At 40.9% G+C, this 23,185-nt stretch overlaps 1 protein-coding gene across 1 annotated transcript in view; it reads right to left on the bottom strand.

Annotated features, from left to right (window-relative positions):
• Window positions 1–851: 851 nt before the first annotated feature.
• MGA (MAX dimerization protein MGA) overlaps window positions 852–23,185 on the bottom strand; it is a 77,715-nt gene continuing 55,381 nt past the window's right edge. Inside the window, exons 17-25 of the mRNA XM_045015410.1 lie at window positions 22,195–22,272; window positions 15,432–15,556; window positions 14,052–14,103; window positions 12,589–12,771; window positions 10,584–10,695; window positions 8,294–8,527; window positions 7,622–7,801; window positions 6,949–7,101; window positions 852–5,519 (exon numbers count right to left, since the gene is read on the bottom strand). Coding sequence (XP_044871345.1) covers window positions 4,210–5,519; window positions 6,949–7,101; window positions 7,622–7,801; window positions 8,294–8,527; window positions 10,584–10,695; window positions 12,589–12,771; window positions 14,052–14,103; window positions 15,432–15,556; window positions 22,195–22,272 — 2,427 coding nt within the window. The 3' untranslated portion in view covers window positions 852–4,209. The remainder of the gene's footprint in view (window positions 5,520–6,948; window positions 7,102–7,621; window positions 7,802–8,293; window positions 8,528–10,583; window positions 10,696–12,588; window positions 12,772–14,051; window positions 14,104–15,431; window positions 15,557–22,194; window positions 22,273–23,185) is intronic.

Genomic DNA, 23,185 nt, shown 5'->3' with positions numbered 1-23,185 from the left:
GGTAAAAATTGATAAGACAGAGAAAGAGAAAAAATAAGATACAGTACATCTTTCCAGTTTATTCATTTTCTTGTGTTTGATAAGTAGTGTGTGTTTTTAACTTGCATATATAAATGTAGTAGTCTTTGGGCTTCTGAAAAGCTGCTTTTGCTGCACTTAAATGCCATAAAATGTAGGCACTCCTCGCTGAGGACAATTATTGCCGATGGTTTTGGTGCAGCAATGGAGAAGCCGGCCATTAATGCATCTATCCATGCCAGCAAGACAAAACAGTCAAAACAACGGAAAATAGACCCTAAAAAAGAGCATCAGCGTTCCGCCTGCTTATATTCTTGCTCTAGTCTCACAATCTCTCACCCCAAACCATTTGTTTTTAAATTGTTTTTGATGCAGTTGGAAAAAAATGCTCAAATGTGTACGTCAGTAACTGTGCCACTGCAGTAAAACACAACAGTAGAGAAGCAAAGCCTCCTTGGAAACTGTCTGATCAAATCTTGAAGACTCCCCACTAACAAAAAAACACTCCTCTCTTTTATATGAGAAGCTGATATTTGTTTTTGATTTATTGGAGAAGCAGAGAGATTAAAATTAAGCTCTTTGGGAGAGGGACTATCTTTTTGTTCTGTGTTTGTACAGCACCTGATCCATGACTGGTGCTCTCAGGCGTTAGCGCAATACATATAAAATAAATACAGAGTGCAAACTATATTTAGAAAGACTAAATATTTCTAGTTCTGCTTGATTGTGCAATTTCACCTGCCACCACCAAGACAATTAATACTTTATTATTCATCCCATTCTCCTTCCCTCCCTCCCTCCCAATAATAAAAGCTTCCAAAGCCAGTTCCTGGTTGAACTTGATTGGTTTATTTTAGTTTTACACTTCCTCTCTCTCACATACAGTCATTGAACAGTCCTGTACTGTTAGATTTCTACAAAAATATCAATTTTTCAAAAGCTGAAAAGAGGGAAAGATATATTTTTAATATATAAAAGGAAAAAAGCTAAATCTGACATTGCATTATATTCTTAAAAACATTTTGTCTATTTACAGACCTGTCTAAAAAAACAAACAAAATTTCCAGGACTCTTGGTCTAGTGAGAACGTGCTCCTTGCAGGGGTTTCTATTGTTCTCCTGATTCCAAAACCCACTCGCTACAAAAGTAACACATTCTTGCATTACTGCCTCTTAAAAATAGTGGGCATAATTTCCAAAAGGTTTTTTCCAAACCAATTGATTTTGGGGCTGTGGGTGAGAGGGGATTTGACATTTAAAATGATAGTGAAATGCAAAGATGACGTGAGGGTTAGGAAAAGCAAAGGCTAATGAGCTTTTCAAAGGGGCTTTGTTGCTAGGCAGAACCTGCCAAACACCTTTCTTGGCTGTGCCCCTATTGGTTCTTTTGACTTTGGGGTCTGTTCTTGGCTGACTTACTGATAGTTTTCTGGCATCAGGCAGGTCAGCTTTTATCTCAACAATATGCTTTTGTTACAGCAGGAATTCCTGATTGCTCACTGCCAAACAGTAAATATATAGCTAGGCATTTTCCATCACCTTGCCCCTCAAGGCAGGAAGGGTTATTTTAAAAGAGTGTTTGAGTGACTTTAATGCTATCTGTGCCCTATGAAATGTGAAAGGCATATTTTTCTTAATGTACAGACATGGATTAATGCACACTTAATTTTAACACTTAAGTGAACAGCAGCCATTTTGGATCAAGAAGCGATAGGGGACAGAGAGGAAATTTAGTGGTTTTTTTGTGTGTGGCACCATCAGTGCAATGCTGATGGCTGTTTCACACAGCAAGGAGTTGAATTTAATGGCAAATCAAATTGTCTTGGGCAGAATGATAAGCAACTGCAGCCAATTTAAAATACCCAAGGCCAAATTCTCAGGTACATCAGTGTAAATCTGGTGTAACTCAACTGAGATCAATATAGTTACTCCAGATTAATACTGGTGTAAATGAGGTTCGGATCTAGCCTCTAATGTCTAAGGAGTAGGTGTAAACATGTATTTATAGGCTAGTTCCCTTTTCTAAGGCATTGAATGATATCTATAAGGCTTTGCATGACTCTCATACTAACCCATACCCTCTTCTTCAACCCTTTAGTGCAGGAAGGAGATTAGCATTTTTGACACAAACTGAGGTTAAATTGTAAAATATGCAAAGGCAGTAGAAATGATACACACCTGTCCAACTGTTTTCAAACATGCCATGTAGAATCCCAAGGTGAAGACACTTCCATTACACAGAGTCTGGAGCAACCTTATGCATACCCAGCTTAAGACCGCTCTCTTTGCTTTGCAGCCCAATAGAAAATTGTAACAAAGAAAAGGAAACAACACAAGATATACATACCCAGTGACACAGCCATTCTAGACACAGGTCCAGAAGCTGCAGCTTACTGTATAGGGCATACTTCTGCACTAAATGTAGTTTGCCACTGCTTCTGAAGAGTGGAAGAACATCACTTACAGCACATGCATGTGAATGTCAGACACACAGACACAGCCCTGGCGCTGGGAGAGATGAAAGCTCCTGCAATAGTGCATCATGGGGGGGGGGCAGGGGCGCGAGCACTGGGGGCACGTGGAATCCCAATTGCTGCTGCTGAGGCATTAAGAGCAGGGATTACATTCCTAAATACAATTATGCAGGAAAGGCAAAATGCGCCGTTTCCCAGATTCTACACAATTTTCACAGCAGTGATTTTCACTTTTGAGGAGCACCTAAGAAGCCCCTGAAGTCCACCATAATTCCTATTATTTACAAACTAGATAGGAAAAAAAATCATTTATAAACTCATTACCAAATCGTCTCTTCTAGACTGAAAATTTCATTCTTCAAGGAAACTAAGAAAACAAAAATTGTGTACAAAAATATAAATATCTTTACAGTCTGCAGGCCCTTCACTTCCAACAGCTTAACAGTGAAGAGTAACTACAGTTTATTGAATAAGTGGTGGCAGAAGAGAATAAAAAATACATCTTGTGATTCAAATACTGCCCTATTTCCCTGGTAATGAGCATTGTTTGTTTTTTTTGCTATACACATCTTGCATAAATGCAATGAGAACCTCTGAGTACCTTTCCTGAATTCATTAAGAAATGGATGGTTTGGAAGGACCCGCGCGCACACACACACACACACACACACACTTTCATGTCCCAATAATCCTGAAAGGGTTACTGCCTGTAAATGTATTCGAGATGTATATGTCTTCAAGAACCACGAGGAAGGGAGGAAACAGGGAAGGAAAGAGAGGAGAATGGAGACAAATGACACTCAAACTACCTCAGCGATGCTTTTAAAGAGTTAGCAATTTGGTACCCAGATGGATTTCTCCTGTCTGAATCTGTTCGTTCTGGATGCTGTCTCATTCCCAGGATGCTCAAGGAAGAACATTGCAGGGTTTTATCTTTTTTAAATTAGCTAACTAAAAAAACAACACTGGGGTGTTGCAATCATCACTATGAACATTTCCTTCTTCACCTTAAAATGGGAGTTTAAGATTTCATATGGAAATGATGTAGGTAGAAACTAACTAGAGAGAGTTGAAGCAGGAAGATAATTTTCACTCACTGAAGAATGGAAATTTTTGACATTAGCATTCTGGGAAATCTATCTTCAATCTCCCTTTCCTCCACCCAGGGCACTCAGTTTGAACAAGCTTGCTCCAATCTCATTTACACAAGCTCATTACATTTTGTGGGCTGTGCACAAACTGCAGATGTGAACACCCCTGCTTCTGCATAGATAGTTAATTTGGCTGGTAAAATGCTAGTACTCCTGATTTCTCCTCATCCAGAAATAACTGCATCTCTGTTAGGGTATGAATCTCTCAGTGGCCTGGGTCCATCAGACCTCTAGTTTCATAAACTCTTTGTGAAGGACCCACTGTTGGAAGGATACCATATGCCCAGCAATGGTAATACATCATCATCTTTCTTTCTGGGGGATAAACATCCAGAACACAGTAGTGAGGTAAAATTTATGTTAGCACAATTAAAGTTTCATAGCATTGATTTCTCAGCTTGGGGCCTGCCCTCAGTCAGAAGAGTGCACTGATACCATATTTTCTTTACAGAGATACAGGAACAAATGTCTGGAGACAAGGGAAGATGTTAAAACTCAAGATACCAATTCCTTTCATAGTCCAAATTGCTCCAGATTTTCCTTTCAGTCTCTGAAATATCCGAGCATTCATTTGCCTGCAGAATTTGAAGGCAAGGTCCCAATACTGTTCAATTTTGCAACCACAGATGCTAATGTGGGCATTATTTTGCTGTCCTGTCCTTCCAGCTCAGTTGAAGGTAATTTAGTTTTTAAACCAATGGGTGGCAGTTTTGCAACTACAGGTGCCAATACTGGCATTACCTTGGTGCTCTGCCCTTCTGAGTCTAACGGAAGATTTGCAATTTTTAACCCAAGTGGTGCCAGTTTGGGCATAGGCCTCCACAGTGTGTCAGTGTTACCAGCTTCTAGATTAGTTTTCATCTGCAGGATTGGAGGAGACACATTGGCCTCTGCCTGGGGATCTAAGGTTTTACCACTTACGCCACCAGTTACTGAGAGGTTGGCAAGTGAGTCCTTCATTTCAGAGCCTATCACTATCTTCAAAATATCTGCTTGAGATGAAGGCTCTGCAGAGTTCCTCTCACCATCAGTAAGGTCATCATCTTCCAGGTGAAGCAGGAGGGGGCTTATGGAGCCACTACTCTCTCGAACTTCAGAAAGGCCCTTGAAACTGCTACCCAAATGACCAAACTGGAAGGAGGCTCCATCTGCAGTGGTCAGGTCACTGGCAGGTCCCCTCCGTGTTTCGGAGTCTTCTGGAGAAAACTCTGAGCTCAGGGTACCAGGCAGCTCTGACATGCCAGAAGTGTCATCGTTCAGCTGCTGATTGAGAAAGGCAATTTCATTGAGAAGTGAAGTGAGGGTTTCATCAGTGTCATCACTCTCCTCAATGCTGCCCAGTAACTCACTTGGGTCTAGTTCTGCTTCCTCTATTGCAGAGGCTACCTTCCTCAGTTCCATTTCTATCCTGGAGTCTTTGAGATCTTTAACCTGCAGCTTGCGGAATGGAGAATCCTTTGGCTTCAACCTTTCCCCTCCCTGATCAGTCTCTTTCCTCCTCCCCTGGCTTCCAAGAAACTCTCCAATGCAAGACTTTTTAGCAAAGGACTCTGAGGAGTCCTTCACACTTGGTACATTCCGAATCTGTGGAAAGCCGTTGTCTTTATTTTCAAGGAAAATTTGTGTGGGCCCTGTGGCACTTCTCCCATCTCCACAGCTGTCTCCAGGAGATGCCTTGTTTTTTTCTTCTGAAAGGATGTCCTCATTCCGCCTACTTTCATGAGATCCTGCTTTCAGAGACGGCTCAGATGTCTGGGCACCAGCACCTTGGGTTACATGAGAATTCTTGTTTCTATTCAGGTTTAAATTCACACCCCCTTCAGCAGCCAGTGATGTCACATTAACAATCTTTGGCATCATGAATGAATCTTCACTCTCTGCAAAACCAAACAAAGCAAAACCCATCAGGATCACTGGTGACTGAAGCTGGAGACAATCTGCCCCCTCCCACATCATCTTTCCCCCCAACAAATCACCCCTACAAAGAGTGTAAAGCATCTGCCTAAATACACAGTCTTGAGCTGTTTGTACCTTCTTTTTTTCCCCTACAAACTGAACATTCAATCCACTCTGAAGAGTGAGTCATAAATAACATGAAATCCCATGATGTCTATTGTCTGCAGAATTTTTGTTTTTGTTTTTCAGTTGAGCATGTTTGATAGAGATTTTCCTCCCTAAGGCCAGCCCTTGCAAACTCATCTTAGGATCTTTTCCCATCTGTCAGCTGACTACCAGTAGTAAGAGTTCTGTAGACAAAATTCAGCCCTCAGGTACACCTGTGTAACCCTGTATCTTCAAGCTATGTCCCTCAATGCCATGTGTGCAATTCCTCCTGCTTTCAGTTGATTGACACAAGCAAAACTGATTGGAATTTAGCAAACAATTCTTCTAGTGATACACAACACAGAAAATTCTCACACACTGTCCCTTAGCTGTGCTTGCTCTCCAGAAGCAGAAGTAAAAACAATACGTTTATTTATTTGCCCTGAAGTCAGTAGCTATAACTACTACAGAGAAGGCCTGTGCAGAAGTGTTACTTCCACATTACTTTTCAGAATAATTATTAGTTCATTCTAATTATTAGTGGAATTACTGCCATCATTCACTAAGCTAAGTTTATCAGCCTCTCCTTTTCCAGAGCTTCTTCAGAGAAGAGGAATTTTCTAAAGTGGATTGGTGAAAGCCATGTAATGGTCACTGCCATCAAGAAATACCACTGTATTTGCACAATAGTTTATTGTACACTTGAAAATTATGTTTCCTGCATGTTTTGTCTCTCAGCATGATCCTGCATATTTCAGGGACCCTATATACTCACTTACTGGTAGCATGTGCTTTGGATTCCAAAACAGGTCCCAAACACGGTAGTCAGATTTTCCCCAGCCCTACATCTGAAACTAACCTTTTCCTTTCCTCCTTAGCTCCATATGCCCTATTATACAGGTATCTCCAGTAAGATGGTTAGTGGCCTCTTCTTGGAGTTCTATGCACTGGATCAGGAAGCTCTACTAATATAAACATCCACTATCTTCTGCTTAAACCCCATGCACAATACTTCTGTCAAATGTTTCAGCTTTAATAGTGTCAGACATGAGAGTTCCAAGATGGCTTAAACCTTAAGTGCTGCTGAATAGGAGGTTAAATAAATGCCCCCTCCATCCCTGCACATAATTTTACTGACAGCTACAAAACTGTGAAGGTGAGATGCAATGTTATTTACTATCCTGAGGAAAAGCTGAACCTAAATATTTGCAAAGAGAGCTTTTCATACTCCCAAACATAAGGATTTGTAAATGAAGAACTTACCTGAAGCAGCTTCTGTAGCTGTTCCTACAGCGGGGGGCACTGGGTTACTGGCAATGGTTGACAACGTAATGGGAATGGCTGAGTTAGTGAGGATGCCTTTCACTTGGACAGGAACTGTTGAGCCTGGTAGCTGAATCATCACGGATGCAATACCTTATTTGGGAAGAAAAGCAATTCTTTTTTAGATACTGGCTCAAAAATAGAAAATACAGCACTTAGCTCCATGCTGTATCTGATACTATACTACCATCTGAAAGCAGTCTAAGAAATGGTTATCTGATTGTTCTATTTCTAATACAGATCAGCCTGATACTCTCCCTTCTACACATTTCAGATATTTTTCCTCTCTCTTTCCTTTGGAAATACTAACATTCAACAATAGATTCTATTTACCTGATGATAAAAACAAATAGCTCAATTGACTTGATTAACATTTTGACTGCATAATCAAGTATCTCTGTGTTATATAACAGGTATATTTCAGTAAGGATCCACCACACTCAGTGAAGTTGTGAGAATACAGAAAGAATTATATAAAGGACACTACTGGTGAGGCACATACCTTCTTACAGGAAAAATTATTATTTTATAAACAGAAGTGCATAAATGAACAGAGATACAGATTCAATATCAATTCTCATCTCCCAGTAAACCTGCTATCATGTGACTTTACCTGGCTGTGTTGTCACTGTGTTACTGGCAACTTGAGGCTTTAGCTCAGCTTGCAGGAGTGTGGAAGGAACAGCGGCTACCTGTCCTGGCATCAGGGGGCTCTTCAGTGTAAGCACCTGCCCTTGTGGAGTCATTACTAGGCTGGCAGTAGTTAATGTAATAGGAGAGGATGTGGTCTCGACTGTATAAAAACACCAATATAAATCATACACTGTAAGTGATATTTCTGACACTGCGTGCCAAAAGGCCTTTAACCAATACAAACTTACTAGCTGACAGCAGTTCTCTTTTGGGTGAATATCAATGTTGGTGTCCTCAGCCCACTTTGTTCAATTTGGACAATTTTCTTGGCTACAATCGGCTAGTAACAGGCAAACTCAGATTACCTTAATTTCCACATGTGCAGACCTCAGACCCCACATAGCCAATCGCAGAAGAAGTTAATGTGTTTTTTGTAAACTGCCAGACCTTCTTAGACTGTACCATAAAACGTACAATACACATAACATCCACAAACATTCTTGTTTTAATACTTCACCTTTACTTTGTACTAAATTAATAAATTTATAGCAAGATGGCTACACAAAGCAGGCTGCTATTTCCCACCCAAGATGTCCAATTATACATTTTTTCCCTTTGCAACTAGACCAAACAGATATCTGTCCTAGCCTACCGGCGGCCTGGCCTCCTTTCCTGGCGAGTATTAATGGCTTCCCCCGCCTATTTGTCACAATCATTTGTCCCAGCTCTTTGGAGGAAGTGGAGGATTCTTCTTGCTGTCTGCTGGGCTTGGGGGACACAACAAGCTCCTCTGGCTCAACTTGTTTCCTCTTCTTTTGTGCTTCTACTGCTTTCTGTTTGGCATAAATGTATTCTAGCTTCTTCAGGACCACCTCTTCTGTCTTACCTACAGAAAGATTAGCAGAGACAGAGAGTCAACATGTCCTCAGATTCTATTTGCTTCCAGGACTAAGAGTTGGAATGGAACCATGCAGATCCAGCAGGTTAGTCCCAATGCAAATTTTTTTTTGGCAGGGAGGGGCAGAAACCCCCTTCAATCTCCAAAGAACACTCTAGAGCACACCACAGAAACAAGAAAACGTATCAACATTTACCCAAAATTTCCTTTCTTCAAGGAGAAACATTAGATCTTAAAATAGGTCTTCAGCCTGTCTGCACCTTTGATAGACAGAACTCAGACCTAACAACCAATGGCTCAGGGATATATGTCCCTCCCTGACAGACAGGTTGCCAGTTGAGAACTTTCACAGCTACAATGAAAACTGTGTTGTCCTTAACTATGAATACACAGACAGCTGGGCATGAAAACATTATTTACTTAGCTATGAATGGGGATCCCTCATCTTACCCAAAGTTGTTCAGATCTGTAGATCTTACTATTCAAAGAAAGGAAATTTTAGAGTAAGCTCATATAAATTTTAATATTACTCAGAACAGTAAGATCAACAGACTGTACAAAGGGATTTTATCAACAATGTGTAGGTATGGCGAGAATTTAGCTTAATATATGATTAAAACTGACATAACTCTACACAGAAAGACAAAGTGGTGAGGTAATATCTTTTATTGGACAACTTCTGTTGGTGAGAAACACAAGGTTTTGAGCCACACAGAGCAGATCGACACAGCTACAACTACACTACATGTAACTGTACACAGGCTGTTTCCCAAATGACAGGGGTACTATATAATCAATACCATCCTTCCAACTACAGCAGCAAGGGAGGCTTATCTCCCAGCTCTGAAGCATATTATAAAGGACCAGGAGGGTGTCTTGCAGATTTCTTCTTAAGAACAGTATGTCTCCATCTAGAGGCATGGACTGCATTTACGGAATGTGACCAGAGTTCACTAAAAGACAAATTCTTTGCCTCATGTGGCTCAAGTATATGCCACCTGATCCACCTAGACATGTAAGATTCTGAAAAACAATCACTCACTCCCCTCCCTGCTTACACCCAAAAGATAAACTGCAAATACTGAGCTTGATTGCTTTAATGTTTTAAGATTTGTCTAGATACTTTTTTTGTGCCAGGTGGACATTCCATGTGCCACAGCTTTTCCACGAGGCACAATGGTTTGGGACAGAAGGACTTTAGTCCTATCACCCATAATTTATGAAATATGAAGTTGACTTTACATGCCTAGATGAATATCAGGATCATCCTGAGAACCAATTTGTCAGCATGGAATATGCAATACTTGTATTCTCAGGACAGTGCTAATTCTATATCCCATCTGGCTGATGCAGCTGGTACCATAAAAGCCAGCAGACAGAGTGATAGTATAGAAACAGATCCCTTGGAAGGTTGAAAGGATGTCATGAAAGGAATTAGCACCAGACTGATGTCCAAAGTTGAAGCCCTGTGTTGCTGTTGAGGATATAGGAGAAAGGCTCTGTGGACAAAACTCTATTTCTGGAGAAAGTGAAATATTCTTCTCTCTGGATATCCCCGGTGCACTGGATACTAAGATCCTAAAGCTCTGCAGCAGGAAGGTATGTCCACACTTCCTTTACCTGTGGAGGTGAAACAAAAGTAGCGGGACTCTTCAGCAGGAGGGTTGTTTCCCTGAGCCAGTGATAGACAGGTCTGAATTCTGTCCTCAAAGCTGCATATGAGCTGAAGATCCACTTTAGAATCTTTGGCCCTTACTGCTTGAAGAAATAAATACTTCCTTTTCTATGTTTATGACACTGTACCTTTTATTATCACAAATACACCCCAATTCCCAAATCAGTCGTCTTCTTTCTTAGAATCTATGGGCCAGATTCTCAAAGGTATTTAATGGGAGTTAGGCACCTATGTACCTTTGAGGAGCTGACCCTAAATCTCATATCTGCACATTCTACCACCTCTGTATATATCAACTAATGGCCACCCCACTCCCTCAAGTACTTTCTTTCACTATTCCAACCACTATGTCCCCATAAACTACCTCACCTGAAAGTGTGGATACTTTACGGATCAGAATGTCTTGTTTGCGAGTCAGTAAGTTCTTCTGCCCAATCAGTTTATCTGCCTGATCAGTCAACCCCTGGATCTCTTCGTAGGCCTAAAGCATGTCAGAATACCAGTTTAGAGACCAAGCTAATGCATACTATGCAGAAATAAGTAGTTCTCCTTTCCCAGTCAAAAAGGCATTTTGAAAGTCTCCCTACAGACATTTTCCATCGTTATTTTAAGAAATCAGGAGACAGAAGAAGAAAGTTCAGTCACCACGTTGTAATGTTTCTCTGAATGCAATTGAAATAGGATGAATCTTGGTTTCTTCCACTTCATGTTTATGTACATCTAGTGTCACATCTAGTCTAACCTGTATAACAAAAGCTACCGAACTGCCCCAAAATAATTCCTAGATCATGTATTTCAGAAAAACACCCACTCTTGATTTAAAAATTGTCAGTGATGGAGAATCCATCACATTTCTTGGTAAATTGTTCCAGTGATTAATTACTCTCGCTGTTAAAATTTATACTGTATTTCCAGTCTGAATTTGTCTTACTTCACCTTCCAGTCATTGGATCATGATATACATTTCTCTGCTAGACTGAAGAACCCAATATTAAATATTTGTATTGTGCAGGTACTTTACACTCATCAAGTCACCCCTTAACCTTTTCTTTGTTAAATCAAATGGACTGAGCTTTCTTCAGTCTATCACTATAAAGCACATTTTCTAATCCTTTAATCATTTTCCTGGCTCCTCTCTGAACCGTCCAATTTATCAACATCCTTCTTGAACTGTGGACACCAGAACTGGACACACTATTCCAGCAGCACTTTCGCTGGTGCCAAATACAGAGGTAAAATAACCTCGCTATCCTATTTCAGATTTCCCATTTATGCATCCAAAGATTACATTAGCTCTTTTGGCCACAGTATCACACTGGGAGCTAATGTTCAGCAGATTATCTACCATGACTTCCAAATCTTTTCCAGTCACTGCTTCCCAGGACAGAGTTCCCCATCCTGTAAGTATGGCCTACATTCTTTGTTACTAGATGTAAACATTTACATTTAGCACTATCATATTGCATATTGTTTGCTTGCGCCCAGTTTGCCAAGTGATCCAGATCACTCTGTAGCAGTGACATGTCCTTTTCATTATTTACCACTCCCCAATTTTTGTCTTACCTGCAATCCTCATCAGTGATGATTTTATGTTTTCCTCCAGATCATTAATAAAAATGTTAAACAACACAGGGCTAAGAACCCATCCCCGCAGGACCCCCCTAGAAACACAGCCATTTGATGATGAGTCCCTACTTACAATTACATTTTGATTCCTATCAGTTAGCCAGCTTTTAATTCATTTAATGTATACCATGTTCATTTTACATCTCTCTCATTTTTTTAATCAAAATGTCATGTAGTATCAAATCAAATGCCTTTACAGAAGCGTACATATATTACAACAACACTCTATCAACCAAAACATCAAAAAAAGATATCAAGTGAGTTTGACAGGATCTATTTTCCATAAATCTATGTCTAGCAGGTAATTGACACAGCCCTAGGAATGCAATGTACAGATGAGCATAATTATTTACGGCTCTTCATTATGTGCGGTTTGTTTCCTTTCATTTACAGTTTTGTATCTAAATGCTATGCTGAAATAAAATATTTCACCAAGGGCTCTCTCTCTTCTTACATTAGGGAGATTTATCTTCATTATAGATCAAAACTGTCTGGTTGTACAATTTAAAATTGCCAAGGCACACCGGCAGTTATTTTCCAGAGTTAAATTCACAACCCTAAAATTTTGCTCTTGAATTAACCCATTTCTCCCCATTGTGAAATAATTGCACTCAGGAGAACAGAATTTCTACTCTCACCACTAAAATATTTTTCATATCACTATACTGTTTTTCAAAGACCTGATGTCAGTTTTGCCCCACATTAAAGGAATTTTTCTCCAGATGAGCTTGGGCTGTAAAATGCCTACCTGTTTGAGGATGTAGCACTTGGAGACCTTCGGAAGGCTATGCAGTCCCAGAGCTCTTTTCAGCTTTTCAAAAAGATCCCTCATTTCATTGCGACGTCGGCGTTCATTTGCTGTGTGTGTTTGGCGGTAATGAGCAAAGGCCTCTGCCTCATTCTTCTGTTTTCTGTTCCAGAACTGGGGTTTCTGTTGGAAAAGAAACCATGTGACTATTTCAAATCAAAAACTAACTCAAGAGGAAAAAAATGCAAGCCTGATTTACAGAGTCATTAAGAGACATTTCTATGTAAGTCACATCACTATTGAATAAAACTCTGCTGTTTAGCTACAAGATCTTAATGAAATCTGAAGATTCTTGAAAGCATAAAACACTACAGGATATGTGGAATATAATGAAAGGGGGCCAGAATATCAGAGTCACCAATGAAGGTGAAGGTTCAGCAACCTTTCCACTCAAAGGCATTCAGAAGATAACAGCTTTTCATGTATGGATACATTATATATCTTCACATAAGACAGACTGTGCACATAAGACAGGCTTGACTTTCATATTATATAACACACTTGTAACCTCCTCTCTCCAAAACCTAACTTTTGTCTAATCTCTCAAAAAACCAGTAAACCTTGAAAACCATCAAACAAAACACATTAATTTTCCTTGCAGTTAAGCCAATTTCATTCATATTTAAGTGAGTGAATATGGAGGGAAGGGGACAAGAAGGCACTTTAGATAAGATTGTGGGGGGAAGTTAATAAGCAAATTAAAATTTAAGATACTAATCACTTCATTCTATGATTACAACTAAATTAAAATGTATCACAAAGCAGTCTCTGATTAAATCAGCTGCCATCCATCATGTTCAGGCATGAATTACTCCTCTCCCCACTCTAGGCTGGTAGGTCTGTTATTTTGTTACTCTGACAGGTGCAGTATGTATTCTATTATTTTAACCTGTGAAGCAGTACTGTACTCCTTACAGGCCTCTTCAAGCAATAGGAAGTTAGACTCAAAATCACCTCAAAAATTTAGACTATGAAAAGACTCTTTTTGAGTTCGATGGTCTTTGGATCAAAAGATCTTTGTGAGATCACATTAATTTTGCCAAAGTGTAGGGCATTTAAACTAAGCTATCATTTCCAGCAATCCAGTTTCCTTTTGACAGCAGCAGTTGTGTTTATAAGCCCTATAACTCCATTCCCAGACACAAAAACCATAATTCTCCATTTGATACATGATATGCATTTTCACTGCAAATTACATGTGCCACAAACAGGAAATCTAAGACATCTTAAGAGTTAATAAGATGCAATGGCAGTGAAGGCAGTTATTTCTTACTGTTCAAATTTAAGCCCTGATCCAAAGGCCATTGAAGTCAATGGCAGTCTCTCTTTTTAAATGAATGGGCTTTGGAATTAGGCTCCTACCCAGTTTGACACTAAAAGGAAAAAGAAGAGTAAATATATACCTTAGTAGACTTGTCTGCCACCTTCTCATCCGTATGATTATGAATACAGTGCCTGGAAGAGATGCATGAAATTTTTCCCAACATTGCTCATTTCATGTACTCTATTCTCATTAACTACATTCTCAACAGCCTTAGAATTATCCATGCTTATCCCTTGAAATGAATTTTCCTTGCAACTAGATGGAGGTGGTATACTGCTGCCAGCGCTGTTCCAAGAGTGGGCTCCATTCTGGACACCACAGACTTTAGACAAATCTGTTTCAAAACTGTAAAATTACCTTGTAGGGCAAAATGGCAAGCTTCTACTTCTCCATGTGTCAACAAAGATAATAAAATCTGCCAATGTCTGCCAGTAGCAATCTCAGTAATGCATAGGCTACAGGTGGACTATAGAGCAAAAAAACAGTATTTCTGGCTTATTACTACTATCTTATGACATAAAAATATGGACCCCAAATATCTACTCTTAAGATTTTTTTAAACATTAGAAATATTCGCATTTAGTAAAATCGTATCTTCACTTCCCCGTTTTTACTGAAAGATTTTGGCAATGTTTAGAGAATGGTCACATCACTGTCTGAGGCTGAAACATAAGCCGTACCTCTCAAAGGAGGAAAGGAAATGTTTTGAGATGTGCGATACCACCATCCAGGTTCTTCAAAGATCTTGCCAAAATCCTTCAACAAACAGAGGGAATTCAGGGTCTGATATTCCTAATGTAGCAAACCAGAAGAAATAAAGGAAAACATCTGAGGCCACCTTTATACACCGTAAATGAGCTTTTTTTGGTCTGTGCCTTGCATTTAAAAGTAACAGCAGCAACAAAGAACGAACAAACCAAGGTGGATTTTAAAAGTAGATAAAACAGTTTGTTCACTAAGGTACTGGTCTCCCAACGAAATCAACAATGCCCTGCTCTGTTCTTTCTGTAGGAATGGAGCCTAAGACAACAAAATGCCACAGCCTGAAACTAACAGGCAATCCCTCAGCCACAGCAGTATATCTATTAGTGAGGACAGAGGATCAGCAGAAAGGGGGCTGCAAAAAAACAAACGACAATCTCAGACATTTCTGCTTATTTTCAGTAACTAATTAGACAGACCATTGGCCCTGTTAAGATAAAGTGCTCATAAGACAGATATCCTAATGGCCATATTGATTAAAATGAAAAACAAACAGAGAGGCCACAATTCTTCAATAAGATCTGACAGAAATGGACCCCAAGTCAGTCAATGCGGAGTCCCACTGCACTGAGAGATCTGACTATAGAATTGGGGTCTTACAATTTCTTAAAACCTCTTGTTTAACCAGTTCATTTTCATGCCAATTCACTGGTAAAACAGAATTTTAGTTCTCTTGGTTGGTACAAAAGATGCTTACTTTTGTTTGGAAGATCCGATAGTGGAAGCTGTGGCCTTCAGACGAGCAATGTTAATCTTCTCTGAAAGCTCCTCCACGGTCTCAATGTCCACAGGCTCATCATTCTCACTGTACTCACAGTCATTCTGAAATAGTTAATTTTTTTAAAAAGCAAGCATGAAGTCTGCACCTTAGCTCAGGCCAAACATTTTGTTTCACTCCAAACTCAAGATAGATTGCAATATAACGTTAGGAAACAAAGTTTTGAAGATTGTTGGAAATACCAAAGATGACTGTAACTGGCAGAGATTAGAGAGACACTGTTTGTCTGTTTACTTTGTGAATTTAACAGCACTTAATGCATAGTCAGTTTTACTCATTGATGATCCACTGCTCTTCTTTTTCATGCCACTAGCATGTTATCACCAATCTCGTACACTGCTGCAGAAGCAGCTTGTGCCCGTGGTCTTCTCCATGCCAGGCAAGAGGATGTTTAACCAGTGACAGAGGCAGTAAAAATGAAACCGAATAGTTATCAGGCAGGCACATTAAGAAAATAAGGAGGGTAGGAACATGGGTGGGCTCCAACTATGTCTGGTACATACTGGAAGACCCTCCAAAATAATTATCAAACACTGAGAAGAAAAAGACATAATAATGTTTTTAAACAACATAGTATTTAAAAGGTGCTTTGTCAGAAAACTTGAATTTTTTGAAATTTGTCTATTTAAAAAATTCAAATTGCCGGTGTCCCTTTAAAATGTGCTAGGATGAAAATTAAAGGACACAGAAGTCTGCTGGTGCTGTCAGGCACAGAGAAGCTCACTACTGAAGGATTTATGGCTGAACTGGAAGAACGCTTCCTCAGCTCTCGTCCACTCACGCCCCTTCTCTACCTACGCTACACTGATGACATCTTCATCATCCGGACCCATGGGAAGGAGACTCTGGAAAAATTCCACCACGATTTCAACAGCTTCCACCCCACCATCAACCTCAGCCTGGACCAATCTACATGGGAGGTCCACTTCCTAGACACCACGGTGCAAATAAGTGATGGTCACATTCACACCACCCTATACCGAAAACCTACCGACCGCTATGCCTATCTTCATGCCTCCAACTTCCACCCCGGGCACACCACACGATCCATTGTCTACAGCCAAGCACTGAGGTACAACCGTATCTGCTCTAACCCCTCAGACAGAGACCAACACCTACAAAATCTCCATCAAGCATTCTCAAAACTACAATATCCGCACAAGGAAATAAGGAAACAGATCAACAGAGCCAGACGTGTACCCAGAAGCCTCCTACTGCAAGAGAAACCCAAGAAAGAAACCAACAGGACTCCACTGGCCATCACATACAGTCCCCAGCTAAAACCCCTCCAGCGCATCATCAGGGATCTACAACCCATCCTGTACAATGATCCCACACTTTCACAGGCCTTGGGTGGCAGGCCAGTCCTCGCCCACAGACAACCTGCCAACCTGAAGCATATTCTCACCAGTAACTGCACACTGCACCATAGTAACTCTAACTCAGAAACCAATCCATGCAACAAACCTCGATGCCAACTCTGCCCACATATCTACACCAGCGACACCATCACAGGACCTAACCAGATCAGCCACACCATCACCGGTTCATTCACCTGCATGTCCACCAATGTAATATACACCATCATATGCCAGCAATGCCCCTCTGCTATGTACATCGGCCAAACTGGACTGTCTCTACGGAAAAGGATAAATGGACACAAATCAGATATTAGGAATGGCAATATACAAAAACCTGTAGGAGAACACTTCAACCTTCCTGGCCACACAATAGCAGATCTTAAGGTGGCCATCCTGCAGCAAAAAAACTTCAGGACCAGACTTCAAAGAGAAACTGCTGAGCTTCAGTTCATCTGCAAATTTGACACCATCAACTCAGAATTAAACAAAGACTGTGAATGGCTTGCCAACTACAAAACCAGTTTCTCCTCTCTTGGTTTCACACCTCAGCTGCTAGAAGAGGGCCTCATCCTCCCTGATTAACTAACCTCGTTATCTATAGCCTGCTTCTTGCTTGCTTATATATACCTGCCCCTGGAAATTTCCACTACATGCATCCAACGAAGTGGGTATTCACCCACGAAAGCTCATGAACGTCTGTTAGTCTATAAGGTGCCACAAGACTTTTTGCTGCTTTTGCTGAAGGATTGTGGAAGTAAATGCGTAGCAGGGTCACCCTTCACCCTCCAAGAAGAGACTGTGTTCATGTTATAGGTAAAATTTCTCAAAGCACCTAAGTGTCTAAGGAGCTTAAGTCCCATTGAAAAATCAATTAGGTTCACTTTAAAATATTTTCCTACAGCTGTTTTTAATAATGACAATCACCATGGACGATGTGATTTTAAAAAATACTCTCAATAATATCGTCATCTCCAAATTTCCTCAGTGACCTTAAAAAAAGAACCCGAGAACACCAGCTGCAGAGATGAAAATCTTTGGCCCAATGGTTAAAGGGCTGGAATAGTGAAGTTTGATGTGGCAGCCACGTAATTAGTGACATATAAAAACAAACAAACAATTTGCAAAATACAAAAAAAAAGTCTTTATTTTTTGTATTTATGATCAATAGTCTACTTATACACTATAACACTCTTTCTCCTAATGGGATAAACTATAATCATGCCTCCATTCTAAACTTTATTTAACTCAAATGCACTGAACCACCCCTAGCTCACTCTCTCTTCCTGCTCTTCTCTTCTGTCTCCTTTCCTTCTGTCTGCCCTTTCCTTCCTTATGCTGAGATGCTTCCTCTCTTTTGTGAACTGTATACTTACCTGAAACCAACGAAGACATTTAATCACAAAAAATAGCAGTCCACAGATGGAATAAAAGAGGTAACGCGCACTTATTACAATAGAAAAGTGAGGCCTGTAATAACTAGTTCTCACTTTTTACGTCACCATCTTGCTACTTATTATTCACTTCTTATTACTCAGAATATGCAGAGCTATACATCTGCTTTAAGAAATTCTTGCTACTGATAGGTAGGAAAGAAAATTAAAATGTTGTACTAAATCTCAAGATATTGGCAATTGGCCATGGATGAAGCTAAACTGTGCATTTAATCAGCAAACTTAAGATGCAGCAGCAGAAAGCAACCACACCATCATTTATTAATTACACTACCCCTTGATGCTTGCAGCGCAATACTTCCGATTGTCAATCATAGAATTTCTGTCAGTGAAACCTCAGATTATGTGGATTTAAAAAGTGATTCAATTTATAAAAGGAAAAATAAAAATTTCTTAGCTGATAATTTCCCTTCTACTAGCAGCATCTCCCACAGTTCTGTGATGCCTGGGCTTTGCCTCCTTTCTGCAGACACCAGAGGCTGTTCAGCACTATTTCTATGCTATGGTACTTGGACATGCCCCCTCATGCAGTCCCATCACAAGAGTTGTCCCAAAGTTGAATAAAAAACTCTCAACGGGTCATTATTGTACCAAGGAGGATCGAACTGCAGGAGACATTGACGGCAGAAAGGAAGTTAACAACAATTTTTTCCCCCTTCTGCAGCCCAGCTTCTCCCACATGGGAAGCACCAAACAGTCAAACTATGGAGTAGGGAGCAAAGAAGGGAGCAAAGTAGAATGAATTATATTGTAAAAATAAGAATGGATTAAAGAAATGTTGTATGTACCTTTAAGCAGAAATAAGAAATATTGAAATACAGGTGCCAGGAAAAGAAACATTAGGCATAAACAATGGTGCTAATGGCGAAACATTAACAGAAGATGGGTAATAGTTAGTAAGGAAATAAGATATGCATGCCTAGCCCAGGTAAACTTATCTGATTCTGCTTCCTTTGTTATCTTGTTAAGTTCTCACCCTTTTATCTGTATAAATAAGATAGTTTGTGTCTTGCATGGTGCTCACATTATCTGGGTGTTATTAGCAGAGCGCTGTGCTAATAAAACAGAGTGGTCTGACAAACTGTGAGTCCTGAGTCTAACTTTGACAATTTGGAGGTGGGGCTGTGTGATTCCTGACTGTTTTTGTAGGACGACCGTGGCAGCCGGCACCTGGGCATTTGGCCCGAGCGGTCCTCCACCAGAACGGAAAGGTGCACAATCACAGTGAAGTCTACCCCATCGAACCTGTTGGTTCCTACTCTGTTCTGGTAGGGATCCCGGGATCTGACATCAGGAATCTGGTCAGGTAATTATTTCTGTGTTTTGTCCGGACTGAGGACTGTCCTGTCTCTGTGTCTATCCGTCTTCCTGTGAAGTGTTTGAGTCTGGGTGCCATCTCCGTCCGGGGATCGGCCGACCAAGGGGTTCCTGTCCCTGCGGTCTGAATGAGTGGAATCTGCACAATTGCAGCCGCACCACACTTTGGGTAAAACCCTGGGTGTGAAAACAAGGGCAATTGAGGCAGTAGCCTGTGGGCTCCTTTTGTATGTTGCACCGGGCATTGCTCTGACGAACCCGAATTTCCTTCTTGTGCGATTGGTGTGTGAAGTCCTCCTGTATGGGTAACCAGACGTCTAAGTCGGGACAGTTCCCTAAACGAACGCCGGCTCATTTTATGTATTTAGGATGGTTCCAGACTCCTGTAAGAAGGGTCCAGACTCCTGTAAATTTCTGGAAAAATGGTCTAGGCTAACTCAGGGGGATCCCAAAACTCAGTGGCCACTGTTAAAATCTTGGAACAAGACCGAGTAGACATCTTAAAGAACAAACTCAGCCAACCTAAAACTAAATTGGCTAAAGAAGAGGTTAATTGTTTCATTCAGTGGTGGGAAGAGGCAAATCGTAGCTGGACAAAATAAAAAACTCGCCTCTCTCAAATATTCAAATAAGTTGAAAGCTTTATTAAAAGCCTCCTCTCCCACCACCAGACCGAGCGCTCCCCTTTAGCCCCGTTCTCAAAAACCCACCCCGGATCCATCCAACCCCCTTAATACTCCCATCTCATTGTAAAAAGGACAAAAAGCCCCTTGTTCTGTTCCCCTTTGTTGTCTGCCTCAAAAACTGATTCTTTAGTGTTCCACTACCAATTCAGCAAAGAAGGTGGGCTCCTCAACTAGCCCCCACCCTTCCTGGTCCCTTTCCTTGAACATTTATTTCAAAATTGTGAAGTGACCACAATATCACTCACAGACGGTTCATTGGGAAAAAAAAAAAGCAAAATCAGATAAGTTTACCTGGGCTAGGCATGCATATCTTATTTCCTTACTAACTATTACCCATCTTCTGTTAATGTTTCGCCATTAGCACCATTGTTTATGCCTAATGTTTCTTTTCCTGGCACCTGTATTTCAATATTTCTTATTTCTGCTTAAAGGTACATACAACATTTCTTTAATCCATTCTTATTTTTACAATATAATTCATTCTACTTTCACAGGGGGAAAAAACAACCAGAAGAAACAGAACCCCCGTATCTCCCCTCCAGTACAAAATGTGTCTGAACAGAAGATCACAATATGCAACACCCTCCTACCAATGGATGCCCTCCACAGAAGACCGAAAACCTACTTTGTAGAGTTTGATAAATATATTCTATGAAGACTAAGATGGTGCTCTGCATATTTTCTCAGTTGCTTTCTACTCACAATGCCATTAGGAACCTTGTAGAGGGAGCCTGGATTCCCTCTGGGATTATGTCCTCAATGCCTAGTATGCCAACCAGCACACTATTTTAATGTCTTATCTGCAGCAATTTTGGGGTCCTAAACATGTAATGAACATAACAAGATTGTGACGGGGTGTCCACCTCATAACAGTACATAACTTAGTACCAGGAAGCAGAGAGCAACAAGGGCTGCAGGAAGGAACTCTGCAGTCACTCCCTAGAGAGGAGAGGAGTTGGCAAGAGACCAGGAGTTCTAGGGCACAGTAAACCCTGGGATCCTGCCTGGGAATACAGACTCTGGCAAGAACCAGAGTGAGGGTCAAGGAGCTGCAGGGAGCAGAGGAAGTTTCAATGGTAACCCAGAGGGAAGCCAGAAAATAGGGAAGAAAGTAGGAAGGAGCCCAGGGAAATAGCAACATGGTCTGACATTGGGTAGACTATTGTTGCTAGAGATAGGGTCCCCCTGGGCTGCAGTCCACAGTAGAGGATAGGCCCGGGTTCCCCATCAACCTCTGGGGAAGTGACACAGTTTGGGCAGTGGCTCAGAAGACTGCCTGAGACAAATTCATCCAGCGGGACTTTGATATCCTGGAGGGAGAAAACTACAGTGACCTGGCCAGAGGGCCATGCTGCGAAGAAGGAGCACCTCAAGCCATGCAGAGGGAATAACCTGACTCCAGAGAGACAGAGTGCGAGACAATGGGGCGAGAAACCGAAGGAGGAGACACCTGACTAGTTGAAAGCTAATCTCCAGATGAGCCACAGTATCAAAGCTCTGTGCCCAGCAGAGCAAGGGTTGGCTGGTAGCAGCTTCTGACGCTTTTGAAAAGCTGTAATCATCCCTTAGACTTGGCTCAATACCTGCAGGGTTTCTCTGATGCTCTGGTGGAGCCCACAAAGTGACCTTTATAGAAGTACTCAACTGGGAGGACCCACAGAGTTAGAACCTCAATACTCCAGTGATTCCTCAGCTAGGGAGAGGAGATTTAAATTGAAATGAACTCACTACTGCGTGAAAAATGAATAAACATTACAGTTAAAAAAAATGGGGTTAGGAGACACTGAACCACCAACTTGGTCCACTTGCCAGATAAAGAATTTCTGATGGGCTTCACAAGAAGATATTGTTAAGTGCCATAGCTTACCAACAGTGCTGAACCACCTATGGTATCTTCAGAGAGGAGGCACAGCCCATCCGGAACAGAACTGTGGGAGACCCTGGGCTGCAGAAAAGAAAAAAAGAAAACTAACCCTGTTTAACATATACAGTTATTAAAAGATACACTGGTAGTGAACTGATATTTTTTGCACATGCAACAAAGGTCTAAAATAATTTAGGTATAAACAATTCGGGGGGGGGGGGACCCTCTTTCCCATAATGGAGCTGCAATTAATGCTCTAGATGGCACTCTAGTCCCGCATCCCTTCTCCTGACATGGATGGTGAATCCAAACTGACCACCCTCCTGGCTACTAAAATATTTTCTACAGCTTTCCCAATGTCTACATAAAGAACATCACTGTGATTCTAGATGGCAAGGAGACAGATGGGTTCTCCAAAACAAGCAGCAAGGACGTATTTGGGCACAACTGTTATGCTGCAGGGAAATGTCTTCAAAATGGGATGCGAGGATCAAGAAAACCAGAACAAGAAACTTAACCTTTGTAGCGGGGATACATCTTACAGAATGTGGTGCAAGAAAATCTCAACTTGCAATTTGATTAAGGGTAGCCAGAATGGTTCAATGACAGTCTGAACAGATATTAATGAGGTGACATATAATGGAAGTTTAGCTTATGTACTGAATTGTTTTTCAAGAATCATCTGATTAATGTACATTGGCAGAGATTAATGGTTGCAGTAAAGAATCATGAAATTAGAGGGGAAATTAATACAAAACAGGTTTAACAGGCAGAACACTGGCCAGTTCTAATGTGTTTTAAACATCTAGGACTGATCAGTTTCCCCAAAGAGAGAGAGAGGAAAAGAAAAGTGTGTCTGGCGTACTGCATCAGAGAAGAACAAGTCTCTGTGGCTACTAGGAAGTACAATCAGATAGGAATTCTTAGGTTTACTTAGTTACAGCATACAATAGCTCCATCACCATGGGAACCTCCATCCCTCATCCCATTTTCT

The sequence above is a fragment of the Mauremys mutica genome, chromosome 4 (assembly GCF_020497125.1).
Source record: "Mauremys mutica isolate MM-2020 ecotype Southern chromosome 4, ASM2049712v1, whole genome shotgun sequence".
Lineage (NCBI taxonomy): Eukaryota > Metazoa > Chordata > Testudines > Geoemydidae > Mauremys > Mauremys mutica.
This window is presented reverse-complemented; position numbering and strand designations above follow the sequence as displayed.